At 36.6% G+C, this 17,778-nt stretch overlaps 1 protein-coding gene across 1 annotated transcript in view; it reads right to left on the minus strand.

Moving 5' to 3' along the window:
• Positions 1-1,164: 1,164 nt before the first annotated feature.
• The window catches only part of LOC306865429 (protein phosphatase 1E-like), a 45,806-nt gene continuing 29,192 nt past the window's right edge, over positions 1,165-17,778 (minus strand). The window contains exons 2-7 of the mRNA XM_079410014.1: positions 16,367-16,488; positions 12,473-12,672; positions 8,473-8,661; positions 8,235-8,378; positions 7,660-7,753; positions 1,165-5,848 (exon numbers count right to left, since the gene is read on the minus strand). Coding sequence (XP_079266140.1) covers positions 4,911-5,848; positions 7,660-7,753; positions 8,235-8,378; positions 8,473-8,661; positions 12,473-12,672; positions 16,367-16,488 — 1,687 coding nt within the window. The 3' untranslated portion in view covers positions 1,165-4,910. The remainder of the gene's footprint in view (positions 5,849-7,659; positions 7,754-8,234; positions 8,379-8,472; positions 8,662-12,472; positions 12,673-16,366; positions 16,489-17,778) is intronic.

Consider the following 17,778-nt stretch of genomic DNA (forward strand, 5'->3'; position numbering starts at 1 on the left):
GTATTCCAAGGCAGAAAAATCATTTTCTGCTAAACTTGCACCTAAATGGAATGGTCCGTATAGGATTGTAGAGAAAAAGGGGCCTCTTAATTATGCAATTGTATTGGAGGATACTGGCGAAGATGGTCGTATTGTGCATGTATCGAAGTTAAAACCTTGCTATCCTTTAGCTGCAGAAATGCAGGAACTAAATGATGTTGACCTGAAAGTGAAAAGAGAGAGTCAAAAGATTTCAAATTCTTTCATTGATGAAGAGGAATACAAGAGATCTAATGATGTTGGAATGCAAACAGAACTTGACAAAATTGAACGTCAAAGATTGTTGAACATTTTTGCTGAAGAAAGTGCGGAGGAGGAGTTCTTTGGATTCAGTGATGCTGAAATGCAAACAGAACTTGACAAAATTGAACGTCAAAGATTGTTGAACATTTTTGCTGAAGAAAGTGAGGAGGAGGATTTCCTTGGGTTTTAATCGTATATGTAAACTTTTTTCAGGGGAGGGGGAGTGTAGCGAATTTCATGTGATGAACTCTGCTAATAAAAGAGGTCTTCCCCTTTAAATTTTCCTTATTGGAATATGACGTCATTTTTAGAGAGGAAATAAATGTCCGGTGTTGTTAGCGTTTCACATGTTCAGGTCGACGTCCTCTAAGTCTTTCTCTGTTCTTCTGCTGAAGCCGAATTGTGAGTGTTTGAATCTCCCTCTGAATCTGTGGAAGTTTTCGGAGTGCTTGTTTCTCCTGTTGATGCCATATTGGGAGTGATTCGAGTCTGCCGCTGAAGTCGTGTTCAGAATGCTTATTTCTCCCGTTGATGATGTGTTTGGGGAGAAGTTATGCCGTTAACATGATTTAAAACGGAGATTGAAGATAAGTCAAGCATGTTAGGGAAAGTGGGTGGGTTTTTGTTTCTTTATTTGGAATTGGATACAGTTTTGAACTACCAATGCTCAACGGACATTTCGTAACGCGTTTGGTGATTTACACTATGAACGATGTCAGGTCGGCCGACATTTATCACCATATTTGTGGAATGTAAGGTATGGACATTACATGAGTGAAAATCACCCTGCTAAATACGTTTTGAATGGACTGGGAGCTATGAAGTTACATATTACTTGCTTTTCCGTGAAGTATTTTTGTGTTTGGTTTTTTTGTCATTTTTGATATGTTTGGATTTATTGTATTGTTGAATTCAGAGAAGATATTGTGAATGTGTAATGTATTTCCTGAAACTGTGAATATATGTTATTTTCACCTGCTTGTTTGGTTGCTGAAGGGTCATTTGAATTAATAACATAACACGTGATTATAGATAGGATATGATAGGGATCTTATAAATGGATATAACATGTATTAGATTCCTTTGGGACGTTTTGGTTTTCTTTTTATTTACTACTAAATTGTCTGGATAGTTACCAGGCTGGCACCTCAAATTAAAATCGTCACAACGCACATAGTGAACATACACCTGGAGCAGTGGGCAACCAATGCTGCGGAGCCCGGGGAGCAGTTGGGGGTTCGGTGCCTAGCTCAAGGGTCTCACCTCAGTCGTGGTATTGAAGGTGGAGAGAGTGCTGGTTATTCACTCCCCCCACCTACAATCCCTGCCGGACCTGAGACTCGAACCCAAGTCCGACTCTCGATCCATTAGGCCACGACTGCCAAAGAGTGAATAATCAGATGAATGGTGACGCTTACAACAGCAAATAGTTTGGAATCATTTCTAAATATGACAGGAATCTGTATTTGATTCATTTTTAGAAATGAGGCAAAATGATTTTCTGTGGTAATCGCTAAAGCTTAATCAAGAGAGCTTAAATGGATAGATCACACAAATGAAAATGGATATTCTCATATCCTTTTACACACCCACATTTCATTTCAAAACTATGCCTTTCTTTTTTTCTTTGGATTATAAAAGAAACATACAAAGTCAATGGTACTGTTACCAACATTCTTCAAAGTATCTATTTAAGGGTGAGTAAAAGATAACAGAATTGTCATTTTTGGATGAACAATCCCCTAACCAAAAATATTCTTTTAAGACTTGTCCCTGTCAGGCACAGAAGTAACGAGTCCCTCGCTGTACTCTTCTTAAATTGAAATTTTAAAGTACAGTATATGTACCATTTAAAAATGGCAACAAATTCTCTCCAAAGTATTGTATCAATTTCGAAATATCTGGTAGTGTATAGAAAAAAAGAAAGTGGTAGAGTGATCAGATTAACTCTACATCCACTTCCCAGCCTGTAAAAAACAGACCCATGCTGAAGATAATGAAGGCACACATTGTGCTGCTGAAACTCAACTATCCATGTCCTCAACACCTGAGGGGCTCTTCAAACTACAAGCGTCTCCTCTTAGCCTTATTCTGTTGTCAAGCAAACCTCTCTGGCTACATTTACACATCCCATACAAACTTACATCTGACAATTAATCAAATCTTAATCCAGCTTGCCAATATAAAGATAACTGATAGGCGATATTTGGCCAAACATATTTGTTTGGAACAGGAAGTGAATATCTTGGACTAATCTTTCTCTACAGGGTTTAACAACAAGCTCTTGTAGATGAAGCACTGTTTAGGTAGCGTCTCCTAATGAATACTCAGTCATTTTCTTTGGTTTTGAAACTGAAAGTGTATAGAAGCGTCTAAAATTGATCTGATCTGTTTCTCTCCAAGGCAATGATTGGAAAAGCAACAGGTGTTGTCTGTCAGTGGGTTTTGGAATTTGTAGTTAGCATTATCAAAGGGTGGCTGGAAATGTGGTAAATGTGCAAATGCTTCAACGTGGCAGCTGCCCAAAACCAGCCCAGCACTTTCCACAAATAGAATACAAAACAGAGCCTCTTAAAAATCAAATCATTTTTTTGGTCATTCAACAAATGGTCAGTAAAAGTGGCACTTATCAACCTAATGAGGTCAAACTAAATATTATACGAGTTGGTTTATTTTACATTACGTTTTTGCAACCCACTTATCAGGTTTTGAAATTTAGTTTTTTCCTAGCAATGAACAAAATAATAATTAAAATGAAAGACAATATTATTAAAATCAAATAAAAGGGAAAGTAAAAAAACACTCAATTGTATCCTGTTTGTGAAAAGCACCATTCATGGTTTTTAGATAAATGAACACGTCTAACAAAATGAACGCGGTAAAACATGGAGTCATAAACCGCACATACAGCATGTGTGCTAAAAACAAAGACACACATGAATATGATGCCACTCATTTCTCAATGACTCATCACAGCCAGGTCATAATTATGCCTGAGCTGCAATTTATAGACAAATCCTAAACTAATCATTTATAGACATCATTACATCCTCGAGTAACCAGTTGATACAATAAGTATATGCTTCAGATAAAAAGGAAAACAATAATTTTAGAGGACTATGATTTCAGTTCCTCTGAAGTGTGTTTGAACATTAAATTAGCTTCAATAACCAAAAGCTGTATCATGTCTCTCGCATCAAATATAAGACATAAGACCTGTACTCCTGTTGACCGTGTGATTCTACACTGGGTTTGACTGAAACTCCACTTCTGTGTGGAGAACACACACACACACACACACACACACACACACAGACAGAAGTGGAGTTTCAGTCAAACCCAGTGTAGAATCACACGGTCAACAGGAGTACAGGTCTTATGTCTTATATTTGATGCGAGAGACATGATACAGCTTTTGGTTATTGAGGCTAATTTAATGTTCAAACACACTTCAGAGGAACTGAAATCATAGTCCTCTAAAATTATTGTGATAATTGTTATCACACACACACAAATAATTCTGCACCAGAGAGAGGGTTATGAGGATGAGGAGGAAGCTGGCTGAGAGTGGTGAAGGATTCTGATAGGCTGGCTCTTATAAGATGAGAGTGGAAGCGTTAAAGCAATGTAAGATCTCATATGTTTGATTGTGTTTCTGTTCCAGAGCTCAGTGAGTTGCCTCGCTGTCTGCTGCCTCACAATAGACTCAACTGAACCCTCTACATAGGCAGCAACACAAATAACAATTAACACAAGGAATTTTATTAGGGTTTGCTGTCAGCATGTTGAGCTTATTTTCATCATGGAAAAAAATATATAAAAATGCGTATTTTAATTGTCACTTTTTTCTCAGAATTCTGAATTTCCATCAGAGATTGTTTCTGAAACACAATGATAACGCAATGTAGATGAGGATCGTTTTAAAATGAAAACGCACTAGTGTAAACATGGCCTCAGAAGTTTACATCTTGCACTTTTACATTTTTTACATTTTAATCAGAATTCCGAGTTTACATTCTGCAATTCTGACTTTTTTCCTCCGAATTTTGAGTTTACATCTCACAGTTATGACGGAACTCTGCATGTGTATACGATCAGTTTACGTGTGTAAAAATCCAGGGGAAATATAATAGAATTATGAGATGTAAATTCTGAATTCCGAGACAAAAGTCAGAACTGTGAGAGGTAAAGAAAAAAAGTGCAAGTTCACAATTACAGGTTTATAACGCAAGAAAAAAAAGTCTGAATTGTGAGACAAACTCACAATTACGAACAAAAAAAAAGTAAAATTTTTACATTTTTATTGCACAGCAGAAATAAGCTTCCATGCTGATAAATTGGAAATATTGGGTAAAACTGGCTTAACTTATAGTAAACTATTTTTATCAAGATTTTCACTCTCTTCATTCTGGGTTTGTGTTCCGCAGGATACATGTGATGCTGCCTTAAAATTTGTCCAGTACAAGGTGACCAAAAGGTCCCACAAAATGCTGCCTATGAAGGCTGCTCACTAGGTTTTGGAACAGAGTATGCATGTATGTGTGTGTACGCCCATGTCATGTGTTGTGTGAAATGAGCGCGTTTTAGCTTGAGGGACGGAGGGCGGGATGGGGCAAGGAAGTTGTCGATTAGACCCCTTTGCTGTGGGTTACATGGGGAAAGGCTATCCCAGGCTTCCTCTCTGGAGAGCGGAGAGGATAGGGCACACTAGGGAAGCAGCTCAGAGGACCGTGACTTTCTCTAGCCCTCCGAATCAGGCGCTGTGATTCCCTCCTCAGTGGCATGATCTCCAGCCGCCTCTTCCTCCGGCCCTCCTGAGGGAAGAGCGCAGCCACCTCCAACAATTGTCCATCTGAGGTGGTCTGCGTGTAGGGGGGCACTCTGGGTTTAGGCTGGGGCTTTTGCCTGTACCCAAAGGGGCTATCTTCTTGGTAGGGGCGCCAGGCCGCGCCGCCCCCCCCATAGGGGGGTATGAGGTCTGGCATGACGGTTCTCGTCGGGGGGAGGCTGGATGAAGCTGGAAGCCTGAAGCAGCCAGTCTCTGCACGCAGGTCCGGCCCCATGATGCTCAGACTTGTTCTGTCCGTAAACGAATCCATGCGGTCTTCGTAGGCCAGGTCGGCTGGCGCAGAGCACTGCTGGAGTGGCCAGCCGCCCCGGTTCTTTCCTCCATTCTCCGCCCCTCCATCTTGACACACCAGCTCACTCTGCAAGGACTCCACTTCCTCTTTCTCCTCTCCCGCGTCCTCCACCAGCTCCTCTTCCCGCTCCTCCTCCGGTTCATCTGAGGGTGGGGGCAAACGGGGGTCCCTGAGGAACACTACGATGACTGTGATATTGTCGCTGGACCCCGCGTCTCGGGCCGAGGCCACTAGCTTGTGGGCCACCATGGCGGTGTCCCCGTTGTTCTCCTGCAAGTGGTCGCTGACCACCCGCACAGCTTCTTCTGGATTCACTGTGTCGTAGAAGCCGTCGCAGGCCAGGATCAAGTAGTCCTCGCTGCCGTCCAGGTTGAAGATGCTGCAGTCAGCGTCTCCACAGATATAGGGCTTGTGTTCTGAATCACCTGTACATACAAAAGAAAACTCAAAGTAAATCAACACACAAATATATCACAAAAAATATAGATTTCAGGAATTGTCAATTGACCCTTGGCTGTGAGTTTGACTGACAGGCGATCTGACCAATCATAACACCGAATCCGCCATTTTTTCCGACAAACAAAACAGACAGGAGAGTAGATTAACTTCAGTGGACAAACTTGAAAAATGGTGGGTATTTATGTGTTTCCATGGTTGAAATAAAGTACCTTCTGATGTTTATTCATGATTATTTTGTGCTTGAAGTAAATATGAAAAGATGATCAGTTCAGGTGCCGCTTGAATTGAGGCGCTACAGCGATCTGTCACAGCACATTAAAGAGCCACATCATGGTATTTATTGTTTGAATTTCTTAAAATGACAAAATTTGAAAGCTAAGACTTTTTCATACCAGAAGTAACCTGATCTGTCTTGTATGTGGGTGCGCTGTCAGTGTCCTCTTTGCTCCGCAATATATTTTTCACTGTATGGCTTGTCGGACATAAAAATAGTAACTAAGGGGGGCTTTGTCTTTGCAAAGTGTCAATTCTTTATTGTTAAATATATTAAAAGTCATTATAACAAATAATACATTTGAAATAAAATTATGGTTTTCGTAAAAACTTTTTCAATATTTTCAATCAATATTTATTTTTTTTATACAAAATTTTAAATATAAATATTTTTATTTTAAGAAATATATAGCAAAGTGACAAGTAAAATCATATTACATTTTTTTTGAGAATCACCGATACTAAACTGCTATGCAAATAATGCCACAATGCAAAAAAGGCAAAAATGTGCTAAAATATGCTTCAATTTTCGTTAAACAATAAAATTTCTTAATTGCTTCTTTTGATTTTTTGAGTAAAATATGACTCAGACATGTTTTGGACTTGTTTCGTGTTTGTAAAAGACCAGTTGCCGAGGCTATGGCAGAATTAACCTCACTTGTCCTATTTATGAATCAAGATCTTTAAGGGAATTAAATGCTAGACTGATAGGATTATCTGACAGATTAGCCATCAGCATTTAGGGAGTGAAACGGTTCTTGGGCAGGAAGTCGTGGGAACACTGCCTAAAGATTTTGCAGGAGGTCAGTCGTTGTTATTGCAGCAATGTTCATTAGCCTGAAAGAGTACACTGGCTAATGTACATACTGTAAAGTATACTGATACATTATCAATAATTTATAGAGGTGATGAAAAAGTTTATACTCGTTTCAACTCCAACCACACAGTTGGTCTGATTACACAAGTTTTGAAACAGTACAGTGGTTTAAGTTTTGACAATAATCAATATTATTTTTTGAAAGTGCACAGACGCAGCTACTGATTTAGATCATGTGGAAGCTGCACAATCTGGTTACATTGATTAAATTGAGTCTGTACCTGCTTTCTAAACACTGTCTCCTTCATACTGAAGTCTATGGTGTGATGATAAAGGGTTTTCTGCTGTGGCCTGTACATCATCTCCTAAAAATATGCACTCACTGACCCTTAGATCACTTTCACTTACAAAAGAGTGTGCCTAAATAAGTGAATATCTTGAAAGAGCACAAAAGAAAAGGCTTTCATAACTATCTTAAGGAGTTTTTTTATATCTCTTCTCATGCCTTTTGCTCAATTACTGGGATTTGTGAAGCAATATTCTCTATAAAGCTGCTTTAGAACAATACTATAGGCAGTGAGAGAAGCACTACTCGCAGCATTTTACACAAAATGTTTGCTAGAAATACAATCAGGGCTGTCAATTTAGCTTGTTAAATTGTATATTGTAATTTCAAATGTCCAATACCGATGGCTCTTGACACGGACAGGCTGCCGTTCACCCTCCATGTGCCGAACCAGATTACACACCCACCCAGAGCCTCAATCCTCTTTTTCTCATCCTATACAAACAAACAAACAAAAAATATGGTCAAGAGGAGTCATTAAACATAACAGCTAGTGTCATGTTCAGTTCAGTGTCAATTAGTGAACCTCTAATCAGCTGAACTGTGACTTAGATACAGTTTCATTATATAGATAAAGCTCCAAAGACTAGGCTCAACAGATCCACTCTTGGGAGTTTGTTATGTAACACAGCTTTGCTGTCATGTGAATTTTGTCAATTGAATGCACTTGCTAAAGGACATCCCACACAAAGGGCTCAACTGAGATAACAACCAAGGTCATATGCACCAATTAGGACCAATTTAAGATGTTTTTGGCATATGAACAGCTGGACTTGGAACAGCTGACTATTTTATACTGGTCTTCATTTATTTTAAATTAAATTAAACATACAACATGAAAAATTGTACTAAAATATATATATATATATAACAAAAATGAAATAAGAAATAGCTTTGAGTGTCTAGTCTTTCTCACCTCTCTGTCCGGTTTGTGTGGTTTCATCAGCTCCACCGGCTGACCTCTCTTCACCATCATGACCTGTGAGTCGCCCAGCCAGGCCACATACAGCGTGCGACCCCTCAGAAATGTCACGACCCCTGTGGTGCCACAGCGCATGTTCTGTTCCAGAGATGTGGATGCATACATTGTCAATACAAAAAGGGCTGATATGAGCATCTTGATGTCTGACAGTGTTTGTGGGGTAGGAACTCACTTCACGTGATGCCTTCTGTATGAACCGCTCATCTGTCAGTTTGTAGGAGTGACGCAGAGCCTCTATAGGGTCTTGACTGAACATTTCTTGTCTGACCAGGTTTACATGCAGGTGATTGGCGGCGTAGATGGCAGCATCCAACCCGCCGTGACCATCAAACACAGCGAAAAAAGCCTGCTCTTCCTGATCCTAAACACACATACTTTTCTGTTAGCTTAACCTCATAAAACGACTGACAATAAAAAAACAATTCATCTCTAATTTTCATTTCATTAATTATACCATGAGTCAAAGCATTTTCTTACAGTTGTTGTACTAAAATAAATTTTACTGTTGTTATTCAGAAAATAGCATATTGCCACATAAAAGACCTCATAATCCATTCTTAATTGAAATAAATCCCTGTAAATTTCTCTCAATCCGTACGAAACAGAAAACAAAAACATTCCAACCTCTAGCATCCAACAGATCAGAAGCTGTTCGCAAATCACCGGCAGTCAACATAGCTAAATGAAATATTACACATGAGAAATATATGCAAATGAAATGTTGGTGCTTCCTCTTGTCGATCGGTTTTAATTATCAGCAGCTTACGAATGATTAAATGGCTTAGTTCCATAGCAGGGGGTAATGGGATGGGGGATAAGCTCTCACTGGTATAAATAAGGATTTCATTATGGAAGAATCCCCGAGCTGCCATTACTGCGACACTGTGTCGACGCTGCACCCCGAGTGTCTCGAGACAACATGACAATGCTCACATTTAGTTTAGGATTTTATGACGTGGATGCATTAATCAACTATTTTGAATTTATTTGATTAATTTATTCTTTCTTTCATTAATCAGTTAATACAATATTCCACATCTTGTCCAATGCATGCAATGATCTGTAAAGCAGCAGCTCTTACTCCCTTTAACTGTATGCCACAAAATTAGGTTGTTTTTTTTTCACCTACAAGGGGACAAAACATGAAGGACATACGTAAAAAAATAAACAAACAAACAAACAGTGAAGGTTAAGGTAACCAGGTCAGTAAAATCTAAAGAAAATGGGTCTTGCAACTTTTGAATAGTAATTTATAGAAAATAAAATGCATAAATCACAGATTTTGATCCATTTAATTTATTCTAGACTAAAATACTAGCATAACATTTGTTTGTATAATATGCATAAGCATAAAATAGTAATCTAAACCTTTTTTGCATGGTATAATAAATATTATTTTATTTATTATGAACATTTCAATGTAAAAACTGCTATTTAGGACTGAAATATTAGCATATAATTCAACAATCTGTATTTTATGCATATGCACATGCATAAGCAATGTTTTTTTAATTGTAGTGAATATGAAACTCAAAATAATAAGAAATATCAATTTACTGAATACGAAATCTTAGTGATTTCCTTTTAATCACCTAAATCTTTTGTGTTTTATTAATATTATTTTTTATTTATTGTGATAATTTCAATGTGAAAAATTACCATTTAAATTAGATAATACATCAGGCAATTATATGCATATGTGTCAAACGTAATTGTTTTTGTTCTTTAAATTATTTATAGATTTTTTTATCTACTCCAAAGTGTACTCCTCAGTGTGCATCATTTAATTATAAAGGGAGTGTTCTAGTTTTGTCATGTTGCTCATGTGGATCAGCACTGATGTGGAACAACAACTGTTTATGTTTCTCTCTCTGTAAGTGCACTGAATGATGTCCACTTATGGCTGGGACTGGTCTCTGATCTGCTTCTGCCTAAGGCAAAGGGATGCTAGTGTTCGCCAATAATACCAGTAAAAGCCCAGCATTTATCAAGTGGCTACCAGATGTGACAGATGAAGTACTGCCCCCCAGAGTGTGGTAGGGAGGAGCACATTGATGAAACGTGCTGCCATCAGGACAGAATATTCCACACAGTCATGCTTTAGGGAGGGTCTGTTTCATGCTACAGTGGACATCAATGCCACAGTGTCTACTCTTATTAGAGGAAGAATAGCCCACACTTCTCATCTGAAACATCAAGTAGATCTGGACATGAGATGGCAAATCTGTCGGCACTTATTGCTTTCTGGTAACGGAGCATATTCTCGCGCGACTGGAAATTACACTGCAATCAGGAAAGAAATTACATAATACTGTTTCAGGGATGTTAGGTTCAACACAACTCTATTACGATGAAAAGTGATAAGTGTATTGGTGCTTTAGCATCTACCTCGACTCACATTTGTATGAGCTATTTGTTAAAGTGCGGCAAGCTCAGCAGAGGCCTTAAAATGAGTTTTTGATGAAAAGCAATCATGAGCCGCTGACAGCCTTTGTATTCATGGACTGTTAGATGCCTTAGAATTTGCCTGTGGGTCGGAGCTGTGGCTTAGCAGCTTGCGCAGATCTTCAGACATATTGAGCCCTGGTGCTCATATGGGTGCTGATCATTTTCTATCACCTTATCCCAGTCAAAAGGGGGATATAAATAAACTATAGAGAAGAATTTACAAATGGAAATTATCTCTACATTCATAAAATAAATACAATGTGTTGTAAGCTTTTTTTTTTGGGCGATACTGTCTGACAAATATTCCTTAAATAGTTGTCCTGAGAAATCATATTTGTCTTAATGACAGGTACTGTAAACAGCCAAAAGTAAATAAATAAATACTGAATCACAGCGAAATATTGGATTATTTGGTGTTTATTATAAATGACGTAAAACTCTTACGCTCAAAAAGGCTGCATCAATTTGATCAGAAATACAGTAAAACCGTAAAAATGTGAAATATTATTCTAATTTAAAGTAATTATTTTTTATTGTAATATATTCTATTGCAATATATTTAAAAACTATTCCTGTGGTCCAAAGCTGAATTTCCAGCATCATTACTCCAGTTTTCAGAGTCACATGATCCTTCAGAAATCATTCTAATATGTTAATTTGCTGCTCAAGAAACATTTCTGATTATTATCAACGTTGACAGCAGTTGTGCTGCTTAATATATTTTTGTGGAAACTGTGATCCTTTTTTAAGGATTCTTTGATTAATAAAAAGTAGTGCTGTCAAACATAAAAAAACTAAACGATTAAATTGCTAATTTTTTCTGAAATTAATTGCGATTAATCTCACCTAACATTAAAGTTTTTAAATGTACTTTTATATTGCAATAATTTCACATTCAATCCCCAAATTAATGTAATATCAACAAAGACAGTATATTTTTAATATTTGTTTAATGCCGTATTTTTATGACTGAAGGCGAGTATCACTGATACCAATATTACCGATGTCTCTAGGAAATTGATATTTTTTCCCCTAATATTTAGCCATTTGCTATAGCCATTCAACATTACAGTATAACTTAACTTACAGTAAACTTCTAATTAAACCAATTTTCACATAAACCCATTAAAGTAACTGTCATATTTAGCTACCTGTGACCTTCAGCAATAGGAAATATACAGAAATTGAATAAAGTTATCAACACTAAATTCTAAATTAAATATTGATGAATCCTTAAAGCTACAACGTTATTGATTTCCTCTTTTTTCTTTTGTTCTTTGATGAACAGACATCACAGCAGCTGGGTTAATAGGTTATTTGGCTGCTATTACTTTAAGAGCGGATCTGAGACACATGCTTGTAGTTTCATTTGCGCTTTAATGTGAAATGACAGGCTATAGCGTGCGTCCTGCCGTATTTGTGCAGCCTAGTGTAACGGCTGACAGGACAGGAAAGGAAAATTCGTTTTTACTGATATATGGCCTCACAGCATCTCATCAGACTGCAGTTAACGTGCTAATTTTGACAGCACTAATAGAAAGTTAATAGGAACAGCATTTATTTGAAATCATTATAAATGTCTGCACTGTTACTTTTGATCAATTTAATGCATCCATGCTGAATACAAACACTAATTTCTTAAAAACAAAACAACTTACTGATCCCCAGACTTTTGAACAGTATATTATATTTGGTGAACAATAAAAGGTCAATCAAGGTCATACCTGTAGATTGAACAGTGTGTTGAAGTCAGGAATGACGACGTGTTTGTCTTCCATCTTTCGGCGCATGTTTTTAATAGCGTGGATGGAGGTCTCGTAGTACGGCAAGTGGCGGCGACGATACGGGAACTCCTTTAGCCAATGACAGCACGTCTCGCATAGCTTATTAAAGACCAGCCGGGCCAACTTCACCGAATCAATCTCTGCCGAGGGAAATAGCATGTTACATGTAAACACTCTGAGCTGCTTTGATTCAGGATGACTAAGCTGTCATTCTTTCATATGTCAAAACAGTGTAAAAAAAAACACATACATGCACCATACACAAACAGACAGTGCTGGGTTTTTTTTTTTTTCTCACAAGCCAAACAGATTTGACTGTAATATCATATTGGAAAAGAAGAGTGCATGAGCAAAGTGGAATCTGAATTGAGGACAGTGGGCAAAAGAGGCCATCTGCCAACTGAGAAAGAGAGAGAGGAGGTGACTGGTTAATGATGATGGGATTGTTCCAGCTCTGGTCTCTATGGACTAAAACTGACATTCCTTCGTTCTGTGAAGTTCTCATCAATATCTCTGAAGCACATGTTCTCCCTTTACAAACACCTGTGATCAATATGCTGCTCTTTACATCCTCAAAGCTTTTCATATCTTGATACGAAGCATTTGATGGACAACTAACCCAATTGTTTTAATTTGTGTACAGAAAGGTGCTTATTAAAGGAGCAGTTTACTTAAAAATGATAAATCTGTTATCATTTATTCATGTTGTTCCAAACCCACATTCTGGCAGATCAATGTCAGATGACACCAATTGCTTCTGGTTCTCATGTCTCTCATATTAGAATACGCCAAATTTGAATATCTGGAAGTGTGAATAAGATTGAAAAGATACAGGAATGAATTTCAGTCTATTTGTTACATAAAGTTGTTGCATGGCTGCAGAGGACTTGAAATAAAGCATATAAAAACTGCATTTGGAATCATTGTCTGAAAAAGTGCTGCGTTAATATTCTTCAAAACATCGTCTTTTGTGTTCTCTTCAGGTTTCAGTCTGGTTTGGAAAGACACGAGGGTAAGTAAATTGACAGAATTCTTCTTTTTAGGTGTGCAAAACCATTAAAAGTATCATTGGCAAGCAAGTTATTTGTTTCTCAAGCTCATAAAATGTTGCTGAAAGAGTTTGCATGCCAAATCGTATGGCAAAGTCCCAGATTTGCCTAATGGAGCATCTATTTATGACTCCATTTATTGTGTATTTTTCAAAGGCTGCATTTTTGTCTTTGTCTATCAGTCCACATCAGTACTGCTTTTGACAGATGTATTTTAGCATTGTGTGGACGAAGAGGCCTTTTAGATTGTTTGATGGTTGTAAAAGCAGACATTACATGCTCTTTTCTGTTCCCTTAACCTTTTAGATGCTCTCTCTCTCTCTCTATTTGTCTTGTCTCCGTGGGCACAGAGTCTAAATTTAATCTGCCATCTCAGGGCTGAGCTGGTGAACAGTATGTACTGCCTTTGCCCTGAGCAGACGTCTGTCTGCCGCCCACTGTACTGATGTCAGTCGTTTCCATTGCTACGACTTACACTAAACATACTCTGCTGCTGGAATGGGTCACGTCATGTAAGCCTGTTTTAAAGGACTGTACCTACCGTGAAACCCTTTATCAACTGTCCTGGCTGAGGAAAACCAGACTCGGCTCAAGTGGAGTTCTCGTGCTCTGACGTATTTTTAAACAGTGCTTAAAAACTCAACACAGATTGCTGTCCATCTGGCTTTATAAATCTACCATCCACTCAGGAAAGTGTTTGGGATCAGCGTGCTATGTGAATGTCTGCGCTAACTCATGACGGCAATAGTTGGATGTGAACCACTGAGAATTATTGCAGCCTTCATGACTTGCTGGAATGATTGGTTTTATGAGATCAGTGCACATGAACGCTACCGCAATGTTGTAATTGCCAGTGGGAAAACTCTGAATTTTCTTCCAGAGTTGTCGTATGTCTATTAAAGTATTATGGCGGAAACAAATTGCTGTCGGTCACAATTAAAGATGAAATATATAATTTTCCAGCTAACAGAAGACGAATTGTAATCTGTTTGGTTGAATGGGCAAACCGAACTACATTTCCATTCTCTGTGGCAGCACACAAATGTTAAAAAGACATGAATAAAATATATATTAAAATTCTATAATATTTTGTCAATATAAATTGAAAGTATATTTAGATATACGGCATGTTACTATATAAAAATAACATGTATATTAAACTTTTATACTTTTTGGTAATTGTAATGAATTTTAATATTGCAATATATTTTAATTATTTAATAAAATATTTAAAATATTATACATTACGATTACTATACATTTATATATTTTTATAATAGATTTAATCAAATCAAGTAGATTTTAGACAACAGTGTTTTAATCAATTTTATTTATGCATTTAAAATATATTATAATTATTTTCATGTTATGTTATTGTTTTACAGTATATTGTTTAAATAAATTATAAATATAATACTAAAAAATTTAAATAATTATTTTAAATGCTATACGTAAATTCAACCATTCATGTTATAACGTAGAGTATAAAAAGTGAATATTTATTTTGATATTTGCTAGATTGATTGACATGATGAATACTGCACATTTGAGTAGATTGCAAGAATATAGAGTAAAAATTTCACATTTTAAAACCTGTGTGTAAATATCACTGCAAAACCACACATAGTTTTGGGTTGGAGATTTTTTTTATTATTATCAATGTTGATAACAGTTGTGCTGATTAATATTGTTGTGGAAACTGCATTTTTTTTCCAGGAAGAACAGCATTTATTTGAAGCAGAATTTTTTTTGTCACATTATAAATGTCTTTACTGTCATATACAGTATTCATATAGTAAATAAAGTATTAATTTCTTTTTGAAAAATCTTAAAATTCTTACAGATCCCAAACTTTGGAACAATATATATTAAAGCAAATCCAGAAGAAAATAATAATAATAATAATTTCATTAATGCTTGTCCATTAAATGATGAAAAAAACAAAAACATAAATAAATACTAAAAAATTTAAATAATTATTTTGAATGCTATACGTAAATTCAACCATTAATGTTATAACGTAGAGTATAAAAAGTGAATATTTATTTTGATATTTGCTAGATTACTTTAAAAGATTAAATTTAAAAATGACTATTAAAATGATTTAATATGGTGTTTTTAAAGATGACATCAAAGGTTATCTAAATGCAAAAATAAAGGAAATGGGCATGTACAATTAAAAAAAAAAAAAAAAAACTTAAATATAAGCCAAAGACCAGTATGATACTAACATATTGTACGTCCACAACAAAATGTGCATCATCATTTGCATGTCAGGCAACATCTGTCCTCCATAAAGATTGTAATATACATTCATGTGGCAGTTTACAGTTATTTCTACAAAAAGAGTTATCTGAAGTGAAGGGGGAAATGAATCAGATCAGACACGATATCATAACAAAAATCGATCTTAGACCCACTCCTTTCTAAACCAGCCAAAACTGTGGCACATTAGCAGCCGTTCTCAACTCAAATTCCTTTGCCATTTCAATTCGAATATAGAAAGATAAGAAAGAAATTCAGGCCACTGTTGAGTTAGTAAGTGACCTAAATTTGCAGTTGAATAGGAGGCTTAAAATTGTGCAGAATGGCCTACATTCGGATCAAATATCACGAGATCTCTACTCGATAGCAAGATCCAACTCATTCTGACACTGCATGACTTCAGATGGCTCGCGAGTGTCAAGAAAACCACAATGAATCTACGCTAGACTTGTCTCGTTTAAAAATAAGACTTCACTGTGCAAGTTACATTTATGTGATGTGGTTTTTATAGAGCACTTACGAGGCAGTGTGTCTGTGCCATCCTCCACACTCTTGTTGAGATAATACAAAGAGAGATCGCTTTGCAGGATACTGTCTGCTGTACCACGGGCCAGGGCTGAAGCCAAGGAAAAAGGGCAATTACTGTAAAAGAGAGATGAAGAGAGAGAGAGAGAGCTTTAAAACATCTGCCGAGTAGATCACAGAAACATTATGCAAAGGAGCGCTGTCAGTATTTGATTCCACTTTTTCTTTTTTCAGCACCAGAGCGAGCGCTCATTAAACCATGAGATGATGAGTAGGAGGTAAAAGCAATATGCACAGGTCAAAACAGAGAAAATGGCCAAAGATATTCTAGCTGAAGATGCTCTTATGATCCTTGTGCATCAAAAACCTCTTTGCAAACAGACTTTTTTCTTGTACGGGTGAGCTATTCCTTTAAAAATGCTTACAGCTTATGGTGTGGAACAAGGGTGGAAAGCTAAACTGTAAGTGTTAAAGCCTGGCTTTTTAACTACTGATGTGAATATCCTTTTAGGGCTTGTCGCTCTGATGGATTGAGAGAGCGAGGAGAGGCACTCTTAAACTAGCATGACCCAAATCCACTCCAGCACTGTGCCGCTCTGAGAGCAGAGACCCCGCTGGATCACAGAAAATAAATACAACTGCACATTATGAAATCAAGAGCCGACACTTAAAGACAAGCCCCGTCATCCCCATAAGAGGATTTCATAAGAGATGATTGTGGCATTGTCATCCGAACAGAACAGGGATCTCCCCATTAAATGACTGACAATGAATTTTAAGATAAGGACCAGAAATCCTATGTGTTTATAAGGCATATTGACATTATGACATTATGAATACTGCACATTTTTTGAGTAGATTGCAAGAATATAGAGTAAAAATTGCACATTTTAAAACGTGTGTGTAAATATCACAGTAAAACCACACATAGTTTTGGGTTGGAAAATGTATTTATTTAATTATTACTTTCATACCAACCGACACTGCATTTATTTGATCAAAAACACAGTAATATTGTGAAATAATACAATTTACAATAACCTTTTTTTCTTTAATCTCATTTATTCTGAATCTGGTACTCAAGAAATATTTCTTATTATTATCAATGTTGATAACAGTTGTACTGATTAATATTGTTGTGGAAACTGTGATTTTTTTCTCCAGGAAGAACAGCATTTATTTGAAACTTTGAAATTTGAATTTTTTGGACACATTATAAATGTCTTTACTGTCATATTTAGTATTCATATAGTAAATAAAGTATTCATTTCTTTTTGAAAAATCTTAAAATTCTTACTGATCCCAAACTTTGGAACAATATACATTAATATAATCTAAATCCAGACAAAAAGAAAAAAACGTATTTCATTAATGCTTGTCCATTAAATGAAAAAACAAACAACAAAA

The sequence above is a fragment of the Barbus barbus genome (genome assembly GCF_936440315.1).
Source record: "Barbus barbus genome assembly, chromosome: 47".
In the NCBI taxonomy this organism is placed as follows: Eukaryota; Metazoa; Chordata; class Actinopteri; order Cypriniformes; family Cyprinidae; genus Barbus; species Barbus barbus.